This window comes from Melanotaenia boesemani, chromosome 6 (assembly GCF_017639745.1).
Source record: "Melanotaenia boesemani isolate fMelBoe1 chromosome 6, fMelBoe1.pri, whole genome shotgun sequence".
NCBI lineage: Eukaryota > Metazoa > Chordata > Actinopteri > Atheriniformes > Melanotaeniidae > Melanotaenia > Melanotaenia boesemani.
Genome location: NC_055687.1, coordinates 22,082,369 through 22,099,197, shown reverse-complemented (window position 1 = coordinate 22,099,197; position 16,829 = coordinate 22,082,369). Strand labels below are relative to the sequence as shown.

Sequence of the window (16,829 nt, the reverse complement as noted above, 5' to 3'; positions counted from 1 at the left end):
AACGTGCAACCAATTAAGCCAGGATAGGCCGGGCAAGCTAGGTCAAGCTGGGCTTGCTTAATTATCCTGGATTTCTTTATTCTGGTTTCGTGCAATACCCCTCTGGACCCAACAATAAAGAGAAATAATGGCTCCTACAGTCTTCATCATTATCGCCACCATCACCACGATCACTGTCAATGTTATGCAATAGCCTAATATTAAAAAAGATAAAGAGAAAACTTCCTATCATAATTAAAAGCTATGGCAAATAATATAAAAAAATTGGACTTAATTCCAAACAAATGAAAGTTTGGAGCAGACTTCAGGTTTTCTAGAAGTATTTTGAGATATTGGGAGCATAAAACCTAAACGCAGATTCAACTTGTTTATTTTGTATCTTTCATTTAGGAAAGACCTCTATTTCTCATATAAATACCTCCCTATCCTACTTTATGATCAGAAAATCTCCCAGCTAGTTATTAAAGAACAATCTATGTCACAAAGATTCCATTAAGTTTAATTAATAACAACAACAATGACAAAAACCCATTTACTGCTGACCATTAAACCTTGCTACATTAGAAAAAAGAAACCAAGTTTAAAGTCTAGTAATATAAAAAATTATCTAAAAAATTCTATGCTGTGGACGAAATTGTGAATTTCCAAGTTTTTCAGTGAGTGTCCTCTAAAGTGTTAACTCTAGACGCAGATGATCTTAAACATATTGATTACTCAGATGGCGTCAGCAGATCTGATATATATTTTGGACAAAAGACATTTTGTGCCTTGTAAACAAGAACGCCTTTCAGTTGTTTCCAGTTTGTATCTTTACCACTAGATGTCCTTTGTCCAACATGCTGCTCCATCAAAACTTTAAAATATTAGTTTTCCTGGTTGAAGTGGAGTTTAGATAAAGTTCTAAGAGATCATTTGAAAGAAATGTATTATAAAATGCATTGTCACATTGGAATATGCACACACCACCAGGGAAAAAGGCAACTCAAGATAATTTGCATTTATAGTGACGTTGACATATTAATCACTTTTACTGTTTACAGATGTATCACATGACTTAGTCAAGTCATAAATATAAGTCGCTTTGGATAAAAGCATCTGCTAAATGACTATAGAATAGAATAGAATAAATTCACTTGACTCTTAGAAGGTAGTTTATTAGTCATACAACGCTGCAAATTTGCAAGACAACTGGAGCAGAGTTCCTAAACTGGTACATCATTGTTCTTGATGGTGCAGAAGGTTTTGTAAACAGTGAGAAACTCCCCAATTCAATATGTAAAATACTTGCATGACAAACAGGGCAGATGAACTGAACACTCAAAATTAGTGTGGATGTGCTGCTTGTTGCTTCTCACACCAGAAGATGGCAGTAGAGGTGAGGCTCTGGGCTCTGTCTCCTCCAGCAACGATGACAGTGATGGTGGACGTTCTCTGCCAGATCCCTTGTGACAGCAAAGTGTCTGCTGCCTCTGTCCTTAAAATGATCTATCACACACAGTGTTGTGTTTTGTCTGTGGACTGAATGTGTGTGTGTGTGTGTGTGTGTGTGTGTGTGTGTGTGTGTGTGTGTGTGTGTGTGTGTGTGTGTGTGTGTGTGTGTGTGTGTGTGTGAGAGAGAGAGAAACAGAGAGAGAGAAGCTTTAATAAGATGTCAGTAGTCAAATCTCAAATTCATTTATCATGAAAGAAAACTAAGTTTTAAGATCAATGAAAAATACAACTACTTTCATCTTAAGGTGGCTCTACCTCAACTGATTTCGCATACTCTGAAAAAAAGACATCAATGATGTCATTAATAAATCTCTTCACTTTTTTTCTCTTTTAGATATTTTGTGTTGTGAGTAACCAACCAACACCACATGGGAAGCTGGTCTATGCAGACAAGCACACATACTGACTAGATTTAAATCATGTTAAAAATGTAAGTTTCTCCCTCTAATGCAGTGTTTCTCCAGAATAAGGCCAGGAAGGAAGATTTCTGTCCAAGAAATCTGATGAACATGCACATGGTGGTGGATAAACTAATGGCCCATTCTCACCTCAAATACAAAGGTACAAAACCTACAAAAGTCTTCAAATTTCCGTGTTGTTAAGGGTAAATTATGTGTAATGTAAAACTGAGTTTAAGTAATGAGAGTTTTATGATTCAGAATCAGTTGTGCATAGATTTTATCTTAAAATGTGATCATATTTTAAAAAACACTGAAATTCTACTTAAATGCAATTTATTTTGATAAATAATAGAAAAATGACTCCTGTCTTCTGGTTGCGTTTGCAGCACAAGTCAGCAAACCCAGTCTCTTAATTGGGATTGAGTGGATAAAAGTGATCTTTGGCCTTTAACAAGTAACTTGCAAGTAACAAGTTTAATTTTTTTCCATTCACATAAAAATATGACGCTTGCTTCACCAAAAGAGAGAGCAGAGAAGTTCTGAAATGATTTATTTGCTGGAATTGAGTGTTGCAAGACCAAAGAGTTTGGTTGAGCAACTCTATTAACAATGTACTTAACCCAACACAATGACGAAGGCTACGGCAGTCAGGTCATGTGGTATAATCCCATAATGTATTGTTGACATGGCCATGAGGATGGCCTGAACAAAGCAGGTTGTTGAGAAACTGCTGATGAAACACAACCCTTTCTCTATTGTATAAGGTTGAAATTAATATTTTTGCAATGTTTAGGGTCAGGAACATACCCACTCTTCTCTCTGCTTCCGGGGTACAGGGGACACCCCTCCTTCTCCACTATGGTCTCAAAACTGCGCAGCCAGATACTTGCCATGCCCCACTGTCAGCTGTCACACACCATCCTCACTGAGAAAAACTGGTAAACTTCTCATTCTCATTTGATTTGTGCATTTTCCACTTAGGAGAAAAAAAAAAAAAAACAAATAAAAATTCTGCTGCAAGCTTAGTTTTCACAGAGTTTGTAAGTAATGATTGATCCATGTCTGTATGAATGATCATTGAATGATCATTTATTTAATATACAGTAGTGTTAGCCATTATAAATATGATATATATGTTCATTTAAAAAAAAAAAAAAAGCCAGACTAATGGATTAACAGTTAATAAATAAAGGTTGTTCAGGGAAAATGTTTATTTTTAATATATAGCTTAACTTTAACTTTAAAAGTTACATTAAGTTCTTAATGTATTTAGTTTATATTTTCATGGAAAAATTCATTGTTGCTCCACACAAACAGATCTGCTTTAGTTACCAATGCTACTGTCGCGTTGTAGATGATACAGTATCTCTTTAACTAAGTTAAGTGTAATAACTAAGTTGTGTGCATATGGTATTTTGCTATATATTTTCCTCCTGTATGTTAAATAGGAATGCATGTTATTACAGCTTTATGGAGCCTAATTAACAGCAGTTTATATGCAATAATGTTGTACAATAATCAATGTGTTCATTGGTAATAAAGCATTTCAAGCTTTAATTATAACTAATTGCTTTTTTGATCACTCCTTTACTAAAAACACTGGCACAAAATAAAAAAAACACCACTGCTGTGGGTTCCCTGCCCCACGGGAGTCAGGCCGTGGTGGTCGTGGCCCTCAGGCGCTGTGGTTGGCGTCGCTTATTTTCACTTCTGAAAGTTATCAACCCTAGCCAGCAGAAACCTAGACTTATCCCAAACACACATGTGAACGTTACACTTCTTTACTGCAATAATTTATCAATCATTGTTACATACCAGTACAATATATCATGACTTAGGGTATCACATCTACGCAAAAACTTTGTTCATGGCATGAAGGGGTAAGACCCCCAAAACTTTTTTTGCTTAGGGCCCACTGAAGTCTAGAGCTGGCTCTGGAAAGAGGAGAGGAGGAGGAGGTGCTGCTAGGGAGGAGACAGACGTTACACCGAGTCCTTTGGTGCTGCAGGCAGGTACTATCAGGTACTATCAGGTACTATCAGAGGGATAAAATGTAGAGTTGGTGGATCCTCTGTGTAGCAGTATCACTGGTTTTTGGGGCAGTGATTCTGCCTGTTGCTACATTTAAGTTTGTGTTGATGTTTAAACTGTTTAAATATTATTTAAAACTGCCTTGTCCCCTTTTGCTTTCCATGTTCCATGCACCAGTAACTGACTAATAATCACCTAAATTTGATACCTAATTAACTTATATTTCGCTGATTCCCTGTGCATCTCTATTCACTATCACAGTTTTAGCTTCTCTCTTTACTCTTGCATTACTTTTTCACACATACTTGTTCACTTATTTGGTAACACTCATTGATATTTATTCATGTTACAGATGCTCTACATTTATGTTCTGTAGCTAATTTAGCCATTACTGTAATTTTTTTTATTATTGTTATTTGTTTAGGAGCAGCAGGCAGGAACACGGACATCCGTCAGTTTGTCATTTTTCCTTCCCCAAGGTTAGTTTCATTATGCACACTGAAACTGATTTATTTACTTTATTGCCTTGCCCTATTGTTTTATGTCATCAAAAAGTTTGTTTTTTTAAAGGTTTCACTTGTTTTCTTGTGCTGTCAGTGCCAGTCTCACCAATAGGTCAAGAGAGTTTTTAGTTAAACCAAGATGTTACTCAGTGAGACATTTCATTATACATTCAAAGCAAAGCAAGTTTATTATGAATCTATTGAAATAGTCACTGAGTTTAAATATCTTGGTGTCACTTCTGATTCAAATCTTAACCGCACTGAACATTTCTTATTGGTCAAATACTCCCCTCATTTAATTTCAGCTTTTCTGTCAAAGTCTTCTTAGGATCATTCTTCTTCATGGGTTATTGTGCAGAACTTCATAGGTTGTTGGATTCATTTAATTTGAATCAGATGTGTTGGAGTAGGGACACATTGAAAACCTGCAGGACAGTGGGACTCGAGGACTGAATTTGGACACCCACTGGGGGAGCTTTCAGTGAGCTGTTTAGATCTGCTGAGGAACAGAACAGACAAACTCCCAGTTAAGCCACTAAAATGTTAAAGAGGAATTTATATTTAGCCCATTTACTCAAGCACCTGACACACACACACACACACGCAAAAGTCTTATTACTTTCAAATAAGTATTTAATTTTATGCAAATAACAGCAGACAGAATTTTTATATATATAAAAAAAATCAGAACACAAAATATGAATTTTGGGATTTAATAATGGCTTAACATAGGAGGTTACTTCTGTGAAAAGATATAACAAGGGATTGTCACATATTAATCATTTTAAGTATAACTGTAGGCTAACCCTTGGTAGTATAGCACAGGTATTATTTTTTGCCTTGTTATTATCTTTGAATGAAGGTAGCTGATCACAAGTGATTGCGAGCATGATAAGAGTAGACTTGTTGTTTGTGTTGATCATAAACTTTCTCTGAAACTTTCTGATATGTTTTATAGACATTTAAATCTGCAGTATTCATATCGTCACCGTCATCAAGGTCCTGCAAGAAATAAAGATAATTATCAAAAATGGTTATTGGACCGGTATGAGATTCCATAGAATAAATCACTGACAAATTATTATACCCCTCTGTAATTGCAGGACTTCAGCTGTCTAAGGTCCATTAACACCAACAGCAAAAAAGAAAAGAAACAGTGACATGAGTTACTATGTACCATTTTGGAGATGGAATACAGTTTGGAAACAGCTGTGATCTCTTTAAATTGTTGAAATTTAATAAACTTACCTGTTACCAAATTCCACTATGTCCCCTTTTGGTCTCCTGTAACAACAAAAAAATAAATAATAACAAAAAAAAAATAATATATATATATATATATATATATATATATATATATATATATATTTGATACAAATCAATGGATCCAACAGCTTTTCAAGTTCTGCTCGGTGACTCGTTCATTTGAATCAGACGTACTGAAGCAGGGAAACATCTAAATCTTTTAGGACTGTGGCCCTTGACGACCAGGGTTCCTCACCACTGATATAAACAAGGGATCCTACTTGCACACATAAATGCAAAATAGATTCAGCTCCATTAAATTCAATTAAAAAAACTTGATTTGTCCCCGGTTTGCAATTCAAAAACAGCCGTAGCAGTAGTAATAATAATAATAATAATAAATTTTATTTCAAGGCGCCTTTCAAGACCCAAGGTCACCTCACAAAAGACAATTAAAATCAGTTAAAACATAAGACAAAACATCAAAACAAACATCATGCAGCAGACAGTTAAAAACATTAAGGTGAGAAGGCCAGTTTAAACAGATGAGTTTTAAGTTGTGATTTGAATGATGGAAGTGAGTCGATGTTACGGAGTTCAGGTGGGAGTGTGTTCCAGAGCTGGGGAGCAGAGCGACTGAAGGCTCTGCTCCCCATGGTGGTGAGACGGGCACGGGGCACAGAAAGGTGAATGGAGGAAGATGATCTGAGAGTGCGGGAGGGAGTAGCTATATGGAGTAGGTCAGACAGTTACCAGTCTGGAGGGGCCAGATTATGGAGACATTTGAAGGTGAAAAGCAGGATCTTGTAGTTGATTCTGAATTTTATTGGGAGCCAGTGAAGTTGTTTGAGAACCGGTGTGATGTAGTACACAACTACCGCTACAGAAACGGCAAGTGCCATTGCAGAAATGGTAACTGCCGTTGTAGCGAGAGTGGCTGGCCTGGATCTAAGCGTCTCTCCATTTCTCTCTCTCTTTCTCTCCCCGCCGCCACCCCTCTGCTTGTAGCCATTGAGAACAACTGCACAAAACTGACGTTACTCTATCTGCGATCGACTAGTTTTGCCTCACATCAGGTCCCGGTTGTGTGGCACAAAAGTTTGAATTTCAGATCTGAATTTGAATTTCAGATCTGAATTTGAATGGAGAGAACTGAAACTGAACTATGAAAATGAATTAGGGAAAGAATTTTTTCAAATACAAAAGTTTCAACTTTACCAATATACACATTCAAAAAACAAAGATTCAGTATCAAATATGGTCATTTGGATTCAGTTTTTTTTAAGCAATTAATATATAGAAATTACATGTGTTTAAAGCTGTCGGAGGAGTAGTGACAAAATGTGTTTTATAAAAATTATCCTTAAAATGTCTCTTGCCTTTGATCAGACTGGGCCATTAGGACGAAAGCTGAACATTTATAGATTAATTTATGAATTAGATCAATGTTACTATGACAAGTTTTTTTTGTTCAGCCATCTAAGATTAATAATATAAAATACATTTTTCTTCACTGCGGGACAATCTGGACATCCGATTCCACATGCTGAATTTCACAGAACATTTGATTATGTTTCTTTTTTTCAAAAAATAGACTCATATGACATTATACAAGATGAATTTAGTATGTTTCACACATTTTTTTTACCTGCCATCTCGACTCTGCAGCTCTGCAATGCGCTCCCTTTAGCAGGAAAAAAAAAAATACTGTTATAAATTGTATAACTGTTATAACTGTATTATTACAGTCAGGATGTGAACAAAAACATATTTTCTTTTAATAGTTGTTAAATATTTGATTTACTCAGTCAATTACTATTTACTCACTTGTATTTTTTCACCATAAAAATGCAGAGAAGTCCAAAGATCATAGCAGTACCAACTGCCACTGTTACAGGAATGATTATGTGATTATAGTTTTCTGTGCCTGCAAACAGAGCCAGTTTTCATTTACACAGCATTACACAATGAATCAAACTGGACTACAAAGAGAAAAACAGAGAAAAAAGTCTCACGTTTTACATAGAGAGTGATGGTTGTGGAGGATTTCAATCCTCCATTAAACACAACTGTGCAGGTGAGATTAGTGTGGTCATCCTTCTCCTCAGGAATGAATGTCAGGATGGACTCTGTCTTCCAGTTGCCAAAATTCATGTTTGTTTGAATCTCACTGATCTCGTCTGCTTTTCCCCGATTCCATGAGAGTTCAGGTTTGTGTGAGGGACAGGTATGATGGACTGAACAGGTGATAGTAAAAGGTTTTCCTTGAACAGGTGTCTTCAGTTGATGCAGTTCAGGTTTTATGTCATCATCTTTAAATGAAAAAGATAAGTTAGGAGGCAAATTATGAAAACATGCTGTGATTTTTATGGTGAGTTGGCCACATACGGTGCATTTTTAACTCAACACAATCTTCAACAAAGGAGACCTTCTCTTTAGTGGGTGGGTCATCAGGTGTCTTCACTAGTTCAATCCGGAAACAAAAAGGGCCGTTGTCATGATCTTTAATTTCAATTATTTCTAGGGTGCAGTTGCCCTGACCCAGCTTTCCTAAGAGCTGGGTTCTGCCCTTAAAGCTGTCCAAGATCTTTTTAGAATCTTCATGGTATATATTTTGGGTCTTTACGTCCAAACGATGCCAAATGGCTCTGAGTTTGGAAGCAGGCAGCTCTCCTCCAGGATGGGTGAACGAACAGGGAACCACAACACAGGAAGAAACCAGGGCCTTAAGCTGTTTTACAACAGTGGCCTTCCACTCTGCACTAAACACAGGGCAGCATGTAGCTGAAAAGGACAGAAGTGAGAATAGGTAAGTCATGAGTATGTTCAAGAAGACTGGAAGTAAAATGAAAAAACTTATTTACCTGCCATAAGCAGACAGAATATCATTATATTTCTTTTTTTGTCCATTCCTCTGAAGTGGTGTTGGTGTAATACTCTGTGAAATGTTCATATAAAATTTTATAATATAAAGAAATACACAGTAATGTTTGGTATTCATCCATCCATTGTATATACCTACTTATTTCAATCACAGGGTGGGGTTGGAGCTAATCCCAGTTGTTGCTAGGCAAGGGGTAGGGTACGACCTGGACAGGTGACCAGTAGTTTGGTGAAACTAATAATAAAATAAAAAGAAAAAACAGTGATTATTATAACGTTTAATCAAAAGTAAATTGCACTGCTTTCAACTATAAAATGTGAAATTATTCAAAACATTGTAAGTATTTAATCTATGACCATTTTTTATTGAAAAATATATGTATGTTCTATTATCCAATTAATTTTATTTAATTTATTTTTTGATGAATTTAACTTAATGTGAAAAATATTTTATTTTGGTTGCTTAAGTGTGTGTTTTGAATCATTATCAACTGAAAATTCTTCACCTTCCCACTATTTTTGTAAACTGTGTATCAAACCTATAATGAATCTATTGAAATAGTCACTGAGTTTAAATATCTTGGTGTCACTTCTGATTCAAATCTTAACCGCACCGAACATTTCTTATTGGTCAAATACTCCCCTCATTTAATTTCAGCTTTTCTGTCAAAGTCTTCTTAGGATCACTCTTCTTCATGGGTTGTAAAATCAGTAACTTTAGTTAAAACCACTACTCTTTGGATACTTCCTGACTTGGCTGTTCATGTCTCGTTCAATTTGGGAAGGGAGAGACAGCATGTAGTGCAAGCTGTGGTGGTTGGACAAGCTTGAGCGAGTCAGGAGAGAACGGCAAACGTGAGAACAAATCAGCGAATCTTTGACAGTAGTTACATCCTAAAGCACACCCATTCTCAGCACAACAGTGAGATTATACAGCAGTGAAGGGCACTTCCTTCTATCACAGCTCAGTATTTAGCACCACAGATAAAGGCACTGTCTTTGTGGAAAATCACTTTGGAAGAACTGTTTACTTCCTTAAATAAAAGTCCCTTGTTGTTAAATCAGTTAAAAAACCAAGAAAGTTGTGGCGTTCACAAGTTCTTTTAAAACCTAGTTCATGCAAATAGAAATAAACTATCATCACATGCATAAATATTTTTGCTGCAGTAATCGTACATTTCATACTTTGGGGAATTATCATTTTTATTGTCTATTTAACCTGGTTGTTTTTTTTCACATTTTACATTTTCTTATTATTTAACATTTTAACAGTCTTACACAGGTGTGTACAGAGATTTCTTTTTAACTGTTCAGGAATGATTTATTTTAACTTTCTTTGCCATTTACTCTTAGAGACATTTTAAATTTCATCCACTGAAAAAAAAAAAAATGGCGCCTCTATTGTCAGCAGCTGTTGTACCTGCTCCTACACTTTTTTTGTACATAGTATTCTTTTTCCTTATTTTTAACTTTCTAAGCTCTCCTGCACTCTGTCATATCACTTATGACAGGCAGAGACTGCTTAACCTTGGAATACAGTACTCAAACTGTATTCTAAGAACCTTTTATGTTGACCCGGCTTTGCCTCAAGACATCTTGCGCCAGAGGGCCGACACTAACAAAGGAGGACGTGGGGGGCCAAGGTCACAGAGTAGGCCTCGGGGGAAAAGAGCCAGCGTAAGAGAAAGGTTGAGGCGTAGAGCACACCACACGCCACTGCCTAGCATCTTACTGGCAAATGTCCAGTCACTAGAGAACAAGCTGGATGAGCTCAGAGCCCGGCTAAAGTACCAGAGGGACATACGGGACAGCAACATTGTTTGTCTCATCGAGATATGGCTGACTCCTCTCATACCTGACCACGCCGTACAACCAGCGGAGTTCCTATCCGTTCATCGCATGGACAGAACTAGTGAGTCGGGGAAAAAGAGAGGCGGAGGGGTGTGCTTGATGATCAATAATAAATGGTGTGATAATAAGAACGTCGTCACACTGAAGCAGTCCTGTTCGCCTAACCTGGAGCTCCTGACGCTTAAGTGTTGTCCCCATTACCTGCCCCGTAAGTTTACTTCGGTTATCATCAATGCCGTCTATATTCCACCCCAGGAGGACACGAATGCTGCACTATCTGAGCTACATGAGGCTATCGCCACCCTTCAGGCTAGTCAGCGTGAAGCGGCCCGCATCGTAGGTGGAGACTTTAATAGTGCCAACATGACAAAGGTGATGCCGGAGTTTACCCAACACAATTTTATAAATATTTACCTTATTCTTCTTTATTCTTAAAGGATGCAGGTACAGAAAACACATTTCACTGTACAATTGTACTATGTATAACTGTGCATGTGAAAAATAGACCTCTTTGAATCTTGAATCTTTGAATAAATCTAATCACTCATTCAACAGTCAGATCAAATCTAAATATCAGAAAAGCATAAACACATGTAAGAAATAGGTAAAAATGTAATCAATCATACTTTATCACAAATTTTAATTTGTTCATATGTAATTAACATTTCCACAATCCTACCTTCTGAGGCTTTTGTCTTGCTGGTCTGAGAGATTTGAGTCATCTGCTTCTGAAATCTGAAAGCAGATGTAGGGGCTGCAGTAGTAGAATTGATGATGCAAAAAGCAGGGGGTGGTCTATATTAAAACTCATCCCTACTTATGCAAATTGTGTACTATTAAGGCCTGAACAATAAAGGTGGTGAGTATGGAAAGCCATTTTATTCTAAATTAAATAAATAGAAAAATAACTAAATTATTGAATAAATGTGTGTATATATATATATATATATATATATATATATAATAATGAATATATATATATATAAATAAATAAATAAATATATATACATATATAAATATATATATATATATATATATATATATATATATATATATATATATATATATATATATATATATATATATATGCATTAATTTATTTAATTGGGATCATGAGGACACTTTTATTTTGGAGTAATTTTTGGGAGCAACATATAGTGCAGCACCACATTGTGCTGCGCCTATTTCGTACTTCTGTTTTATTTCGGATCCTTATATTCAAATTAAGGGGAGGGGCACATGGGCAGAGTTTGTTGAGTGATGCTGGTGTGGTCAGAGTAGAGTGCCTCTAGAGAGAGAGTGGCGCCATCTCCGTTCACTGCAATGGTTCAGTTTTTTCACAGCAATGGCGGCGTATGGAGCCCCTCAAAAGTTCCCGGAAGTTAGCAAAAGCTAAGCGACGGTCAATGTATTTCAATGGAGCAGATTGTCGGAGTTACACTTCTTCAAGGTAAGATGTTTTAATAGTCATATTTCCATATCAGTTGTGCATCGAAATCAACTTGACAGGAGTAATTAAATATGTTGACGGATTGTCCCCGTCTAGATTAATATATTTAGAGATTATAAACCGATAAAAGTTTATGCTAGCACACTGATAGCAACAGATGCCACAGGCTGATGAATGTAAATTCTGTTCGTCAATATAAATTGATCCAACACCGTTGATAGCGAGGTTAATGTGTAGGGAGAGCAATTGTAGTTACATTTTTATTTAATTTTAATGTATTTATAAGGCTGTGGAATTGTGGACAAAGATATGAAGATGAATACACAGTATTAGATAGCACAATACTCTTAGTATATATGTTTGCAATCTTTGCAACTATAAAACCTAACCTGTTAAATGTAACAAACATGTTAACCTTAAGAACTTAACAAAATATACATATACAAAATAAGTGGCTGATTGTACTTGAATGCATTTGCTGCACTAGACAGCACTCAGCACTCAGTGTGCAGGATGAGAGCAGAGAAGCAGAGAGATGCTTAAGGGAAGTATATCACTCTGCCCTCATGCAGCATTGTCCTGAAGAACTTTCAGCAGTTCTGGGGTTGCCTGACGTTAACTGGGATACTGTTCTTCTTCACCTTCCTGGTTTGGCCACTTTTAAGTGTTGTTTCCTGGCTTTTTTTTCTACATTCTGCAACCTCAACCATATAAATCTCCCTGTGATGTGTTCTCTGTGTTTAATTTAAAAATATTAAACATCCCAATGATATGGTCTTTGAAAATGTGTAAATGCATTGTTTTAATATGATTACCTCACATATTTTTTTGTTTTCACAGTCCCTGATGGTGGTCAAATGTATCCTGCTGACTTTGGCCATCCATATTTTCCTTCTGTCCCTGTCTTTGGGGAAGCCATACATACGCACGCCTTTCTCTGAGCGATTGGAGCATCCCCATGCAGCACAGCATACCATGGTTAAGACTGTATTCAAGGATAGCAGAGAAAAGAAATGGCTAGATATGCTGATCTAGTCGAGTTTTATGCTATTGTAAAGGAATTCTTTTAGGTATTAAATGCATTTGGAAAACAAAGGGTGTTTGTCTGATTTATTGTGTATATGTAGGGAGTAAGTCTTGGGATAGTTAACAAATAGTGATAGAAAGCCATGTATTTTCCATGAATTGAAATCAAAATTTTATTTATTTGCCATGGATTTTCTGTAAGAACACATTATATTGTGAGTCCAGACTTGTGTAGTTATCAGTCTGCCTCAGTCAAAATAAGTCTTAAGACTTAAAAGCAATTCACACAAGTAGATACTAATAAGTAAGAATAGAGAACCCATTTATTTGAAATGAATTGGGATCTAAATTTTATTTATTGGATATAGATTTCCTGTAAGAACAGCTATCATTATGCTGTGAGCCTAGATTTATTGTGTAGTCACTTGGTAAATCATTGTCGTCACCTGTTGGTATGCCTCAGTCAAGTCTGAAAGATAAAGTTAAAAAAACAGAAAATATTACGATTTACATTGCTGTTGATGTCATACAGGTTTAGTTAACATGATTCATATCAATGAACACAACTATAAAAATATTGCAAAGCAAAGTCTTCATTGATCATTATTTACCGATTATCGTAGTTTCGTTATTATTTGGTATTGGCCGCAAAGCACTTCCTGGAACTTTTGAAGGCTACATGGACCACGTGATCGGCAAGCGTTTTGAGCTTCCGGTGGCGCCACTCTCTCTCTAGAGGCACTCTACTCTGCCCCTACTACATTCAGCCCACGTCTAGAAGCCCCGCCCCTTAATTTGAATATAAGGATCTGAAATAAAACAGAAGTACGAAATAGGCGCAGCACAATGTGGTGCTGCACTATATGTTGCTCCCAAAAATTACTCCAAAATAAAAGTGTCCTCATGATCCCAATTAAATAAATTAATGCATATATATATATATATGTATATATATTTATTTATATATATATATATATATTTATTTATTTATATATATATATATATATATTTATTTATTTATTTATATATATATATTCAATAATTTAGTTATTTTTCTATTTATTTAATTTTGAATAAAACGGCTTTCCATAGGTGAGTAGACCTGAAGTGTCTTATTCTCAACATTTGATAAATAATTAGAATTACTTGAAAAGACATAGATTAGGACTATACTTCATTGCAGCTGTAAGCAGAGTGTTATTTGCCTTAGAATCCACGCATGGACAGGCTTATAGGCTTCTAGGAGTATCTAAACATAGCATTGTGTAAGACACACTTACAGTAGATTGTTTCCTGATAAGGGTCTGTCTTAAAGGATTGTACTCTGCCTATAGAAAAGTTCCCAGCACAGGATATAAACATGAAATTTGGAGAAGCACACGTTTCATAAGACACACTCAGGTTCTTACCGTATAAGATTCTCTGTCCTTGAGACTGGACTCACAGAGGAACATCTGGTATTCATTAATAAGAAATGTATTTGTCTAAAGAGTATAAGACCACACCCACATCTGGTCAGGGGGTTTTTCTACAATTGGCTTCAGAGACCTCACAGAGATGCATATCTGTTTACGATGTCACATTTTGTAATAAACCATCATTATTTTTACATAAAGCTGATGTCCGGAGCTCTTCTTTTACCTGAAAGTATTTTTGTCACATCATAAGCTTAAAGTAATTTACTACAAAATAGTAGGATCTAGAGAAGAAGATCTTCATATGATGAAGTCACCATATCACAGAAACGGCTATGAAGACACCAAGGACACCAAAGGGGAAACAACAGTACAGCACCGAGAAGAGAGGAGAAGTTATCAACCAGACGATGGCTTCACAAAACTATGGAACGTTATCAAGGACAGTAAACTACAAAATGCCATCACAGACTATTTCTCCACCACATCTGCTTCCACAAAATAAATCACACAATGGCATCAAGAGCCAGGAAATACTCCACAACATAATGCGTCACCAAACAAGGCAGATCCAGTGTCCCGCTTCTCTTCAGTTCTCAGCGCGCAGCAGCAGGTCCAGAGAGGGCGAGTATGACTGTGTGGATCCGTCTGGAGAGGCTGTGAGATGGCTGTGCACTTCTGTAAAGATTCCTGTGTGTGTGGGATGTGTGGAGCAGTGTATGTGAAGCAATGTGTAAAATAATACTGAGAGGTAATAGCTCTGCTAAATTCAGCAGTTTATGTGTTGGAGACACATAAACTAGGGGGGAATGAGAGAATTAGAGAAATTTTAGGGAATTTTGTGAAAATAAAGGTAGAAAGAAGAAGAAAACAGAAAAAGAGCTTATAACTTGAAGTAGAGAAAACTTTAAGGTAGAAAAAGAAGGAAGCTTAACTGGTAACAGATAGTGGACTAAGTTAACTAAGCAGATTTTGGTAGAGGACAGACTCTCAAATCGTAAGACATGAGTTGTTAGGGACGTACTAGTGAATATGAGTTTCTCTGTGTAATACGGGTGGAAAACTGGGAAAGAACTTCAATAAATCAGTTCAAAACCAAGAAAGTTGTGGCGTTCACAAGTTCTTTTAAAACCTAGTTCATGCAAATAGAAATAAACTAACTATCATAACATGCATAAATATTTTTGCTGCAGTAATCGTACATTTCATACTTTGGGGAATTATCATGTTTATTGTCTATTTAACCTGGTTGTTATTTTCCACATTTTACATTTTCTTATTATTTAACATTTTAACAATCTTACACAGGTGTGTACAGAGATTCCTTTTTAACTGTTCAGGAATGATTTATTTTAACTTTCTTTGCCATTTATTCTAAGAAACATTTAAAATTTCATCCACTGAATAAATCTAATCACTCATTCAACAGTCAGATCAAATCTAAATATCAGAAAAGCATAAACACATGTAAGAAATAGGTAAAAATGTAATCAATCATACTTCATCACAAATGTTCATTTGTTCATATGTAATTAACATTTCCACAATCCTACCTTCTGAGGCTTTTCTCTTGCTGGTCTGAGAGATTTGAGTCGTCTGCTTCTGAAATCTGAAAGCAGATGTAGGGGCTGCAATAGTTGAGTTGATGATGCAAAAAGCAGGGCGTGGTCTATCTTAAAACCCATCCCTACTTATGCAAATTGTGTACTATTTAGGCCTGAACAATAAAGGTGGTGAGTAGGCCTGAAGTGTCTTATTCTCAACATTTGATAAATAATTAGAATTACTTAAAAAGACATAGATTAGGACAATACTATATTGCAGCTGTAAGCAGACTGTTATTTGCCTTAGAATCCACACATGGACAGACTTATAGGCTTCTAGGAGTATCTAAACATAGCATTGTGTAAGACACACTTACAGTAGATTGTTTCCTGATAAGGGTCTGTCTTAAAGGATTGTACTCTGCCTATAGAAAAGTTCCCAGCACAGGATATAAACATGAAATTCGTTTTATAAGAAACACTCAGGTTCTTACTGTATAAGAAAGTATAAGAAATTCACAAACAACAAAACAACAAAAACATAAAAATAAATAAATAAATCGATAAATAAAAAGCATTATATTGTAGCCACATAAACATAAACAGTATCATGACATTCCATAATTACGTTCTTTACAACAGAAACCCCAAAGTCCACTACAAGGGACAGGCCATAAAATCATGGAAAAACAATGTATCTTACAAACAAATGATGCAGCGTTTCCAACTACAACACTTAACACATTACAAAAGCAAAAGTGTTTTCCATAGGACTTAAGAGGTTAAGGAAAAGAAAAAACAAAGAAATATCAACTCATTCTACTAATCACAAAAATAATTCAAACATAATTTATGTCCTTAAAGTTTCCACTGATTTTCTAAGTCATTCAATTCAGAGAGGAACGTCAACAGTCTTGCTGGAACATGCTGCCCTTTTTCTCCCCTTTTTCACTGCGTTTGTTCCTCTTTCAGGATTGATCCCCAGAAAG

The 16,829-nt window shown here is 36.0% G+C and overlaps 1 protein-coding gene across 3 annotated transcripts; it reads right to left on the bottom strand.

Annotated features, from left to right (window-relative positions):
- Positions 1–5,017: 5,017 nt before the first annotated feature.
- LOC121641453 (myeloid cell surface antigen CD33-like) lies at positions 5,018–16,318 on the bottom strand. 3 transcript variants are annotated; one of them, XM_041987588.1, is made up of 11 exons: positions 15,850–15,926; positions 11,085–11,140; positions 8,694–8,789; positions 8,536–8,609; positions 8,060–8,455; positions 7,687–7,983; positions 7,499–7,598; positions 7,320–7,355; positions 5,675–5,710; positions 5,514–5,541; positions 5,018–5,428 (listed from the first exon to the last, which is right to left on the bottom strand). In XM_041987588.1, exons 4-11 carry the CDS (start codon positions 8,579–8,581, stop codon positions 5,297–5,299), a joined length of 1,071 nt encoding a protein of 356 aa, XP_041843522.1. In that variant the 5' UTR covers positions 8,582–8,609; positions 8,694–8,789; positions 11,085–11,140; positions 15,850–15,926; the 3' UTR covers positions 5,018–5,296. The 3 variants fall into 3 exon arrangements, with proteins under 3 accessions (XP_041843522.1, XP_041843523.1, XP_041843524.1); XM_041987589.1 differs by lacking the exon at positions 15,850–15,926 and having other exon boundaries at positions 8,694–8,760; positions 11,085–11,304; XM_041987590.1 differs by lacking the exons at positions 5,018–5,428; positions 5,514–5,541; positions 5,675–5,710 and adding an exon at positions 6,930–7,217 and having other exon boundaries at positions 15,850–16,318.
- Positions 16,319–16,829: the final 511 nt, after the last annotated feature.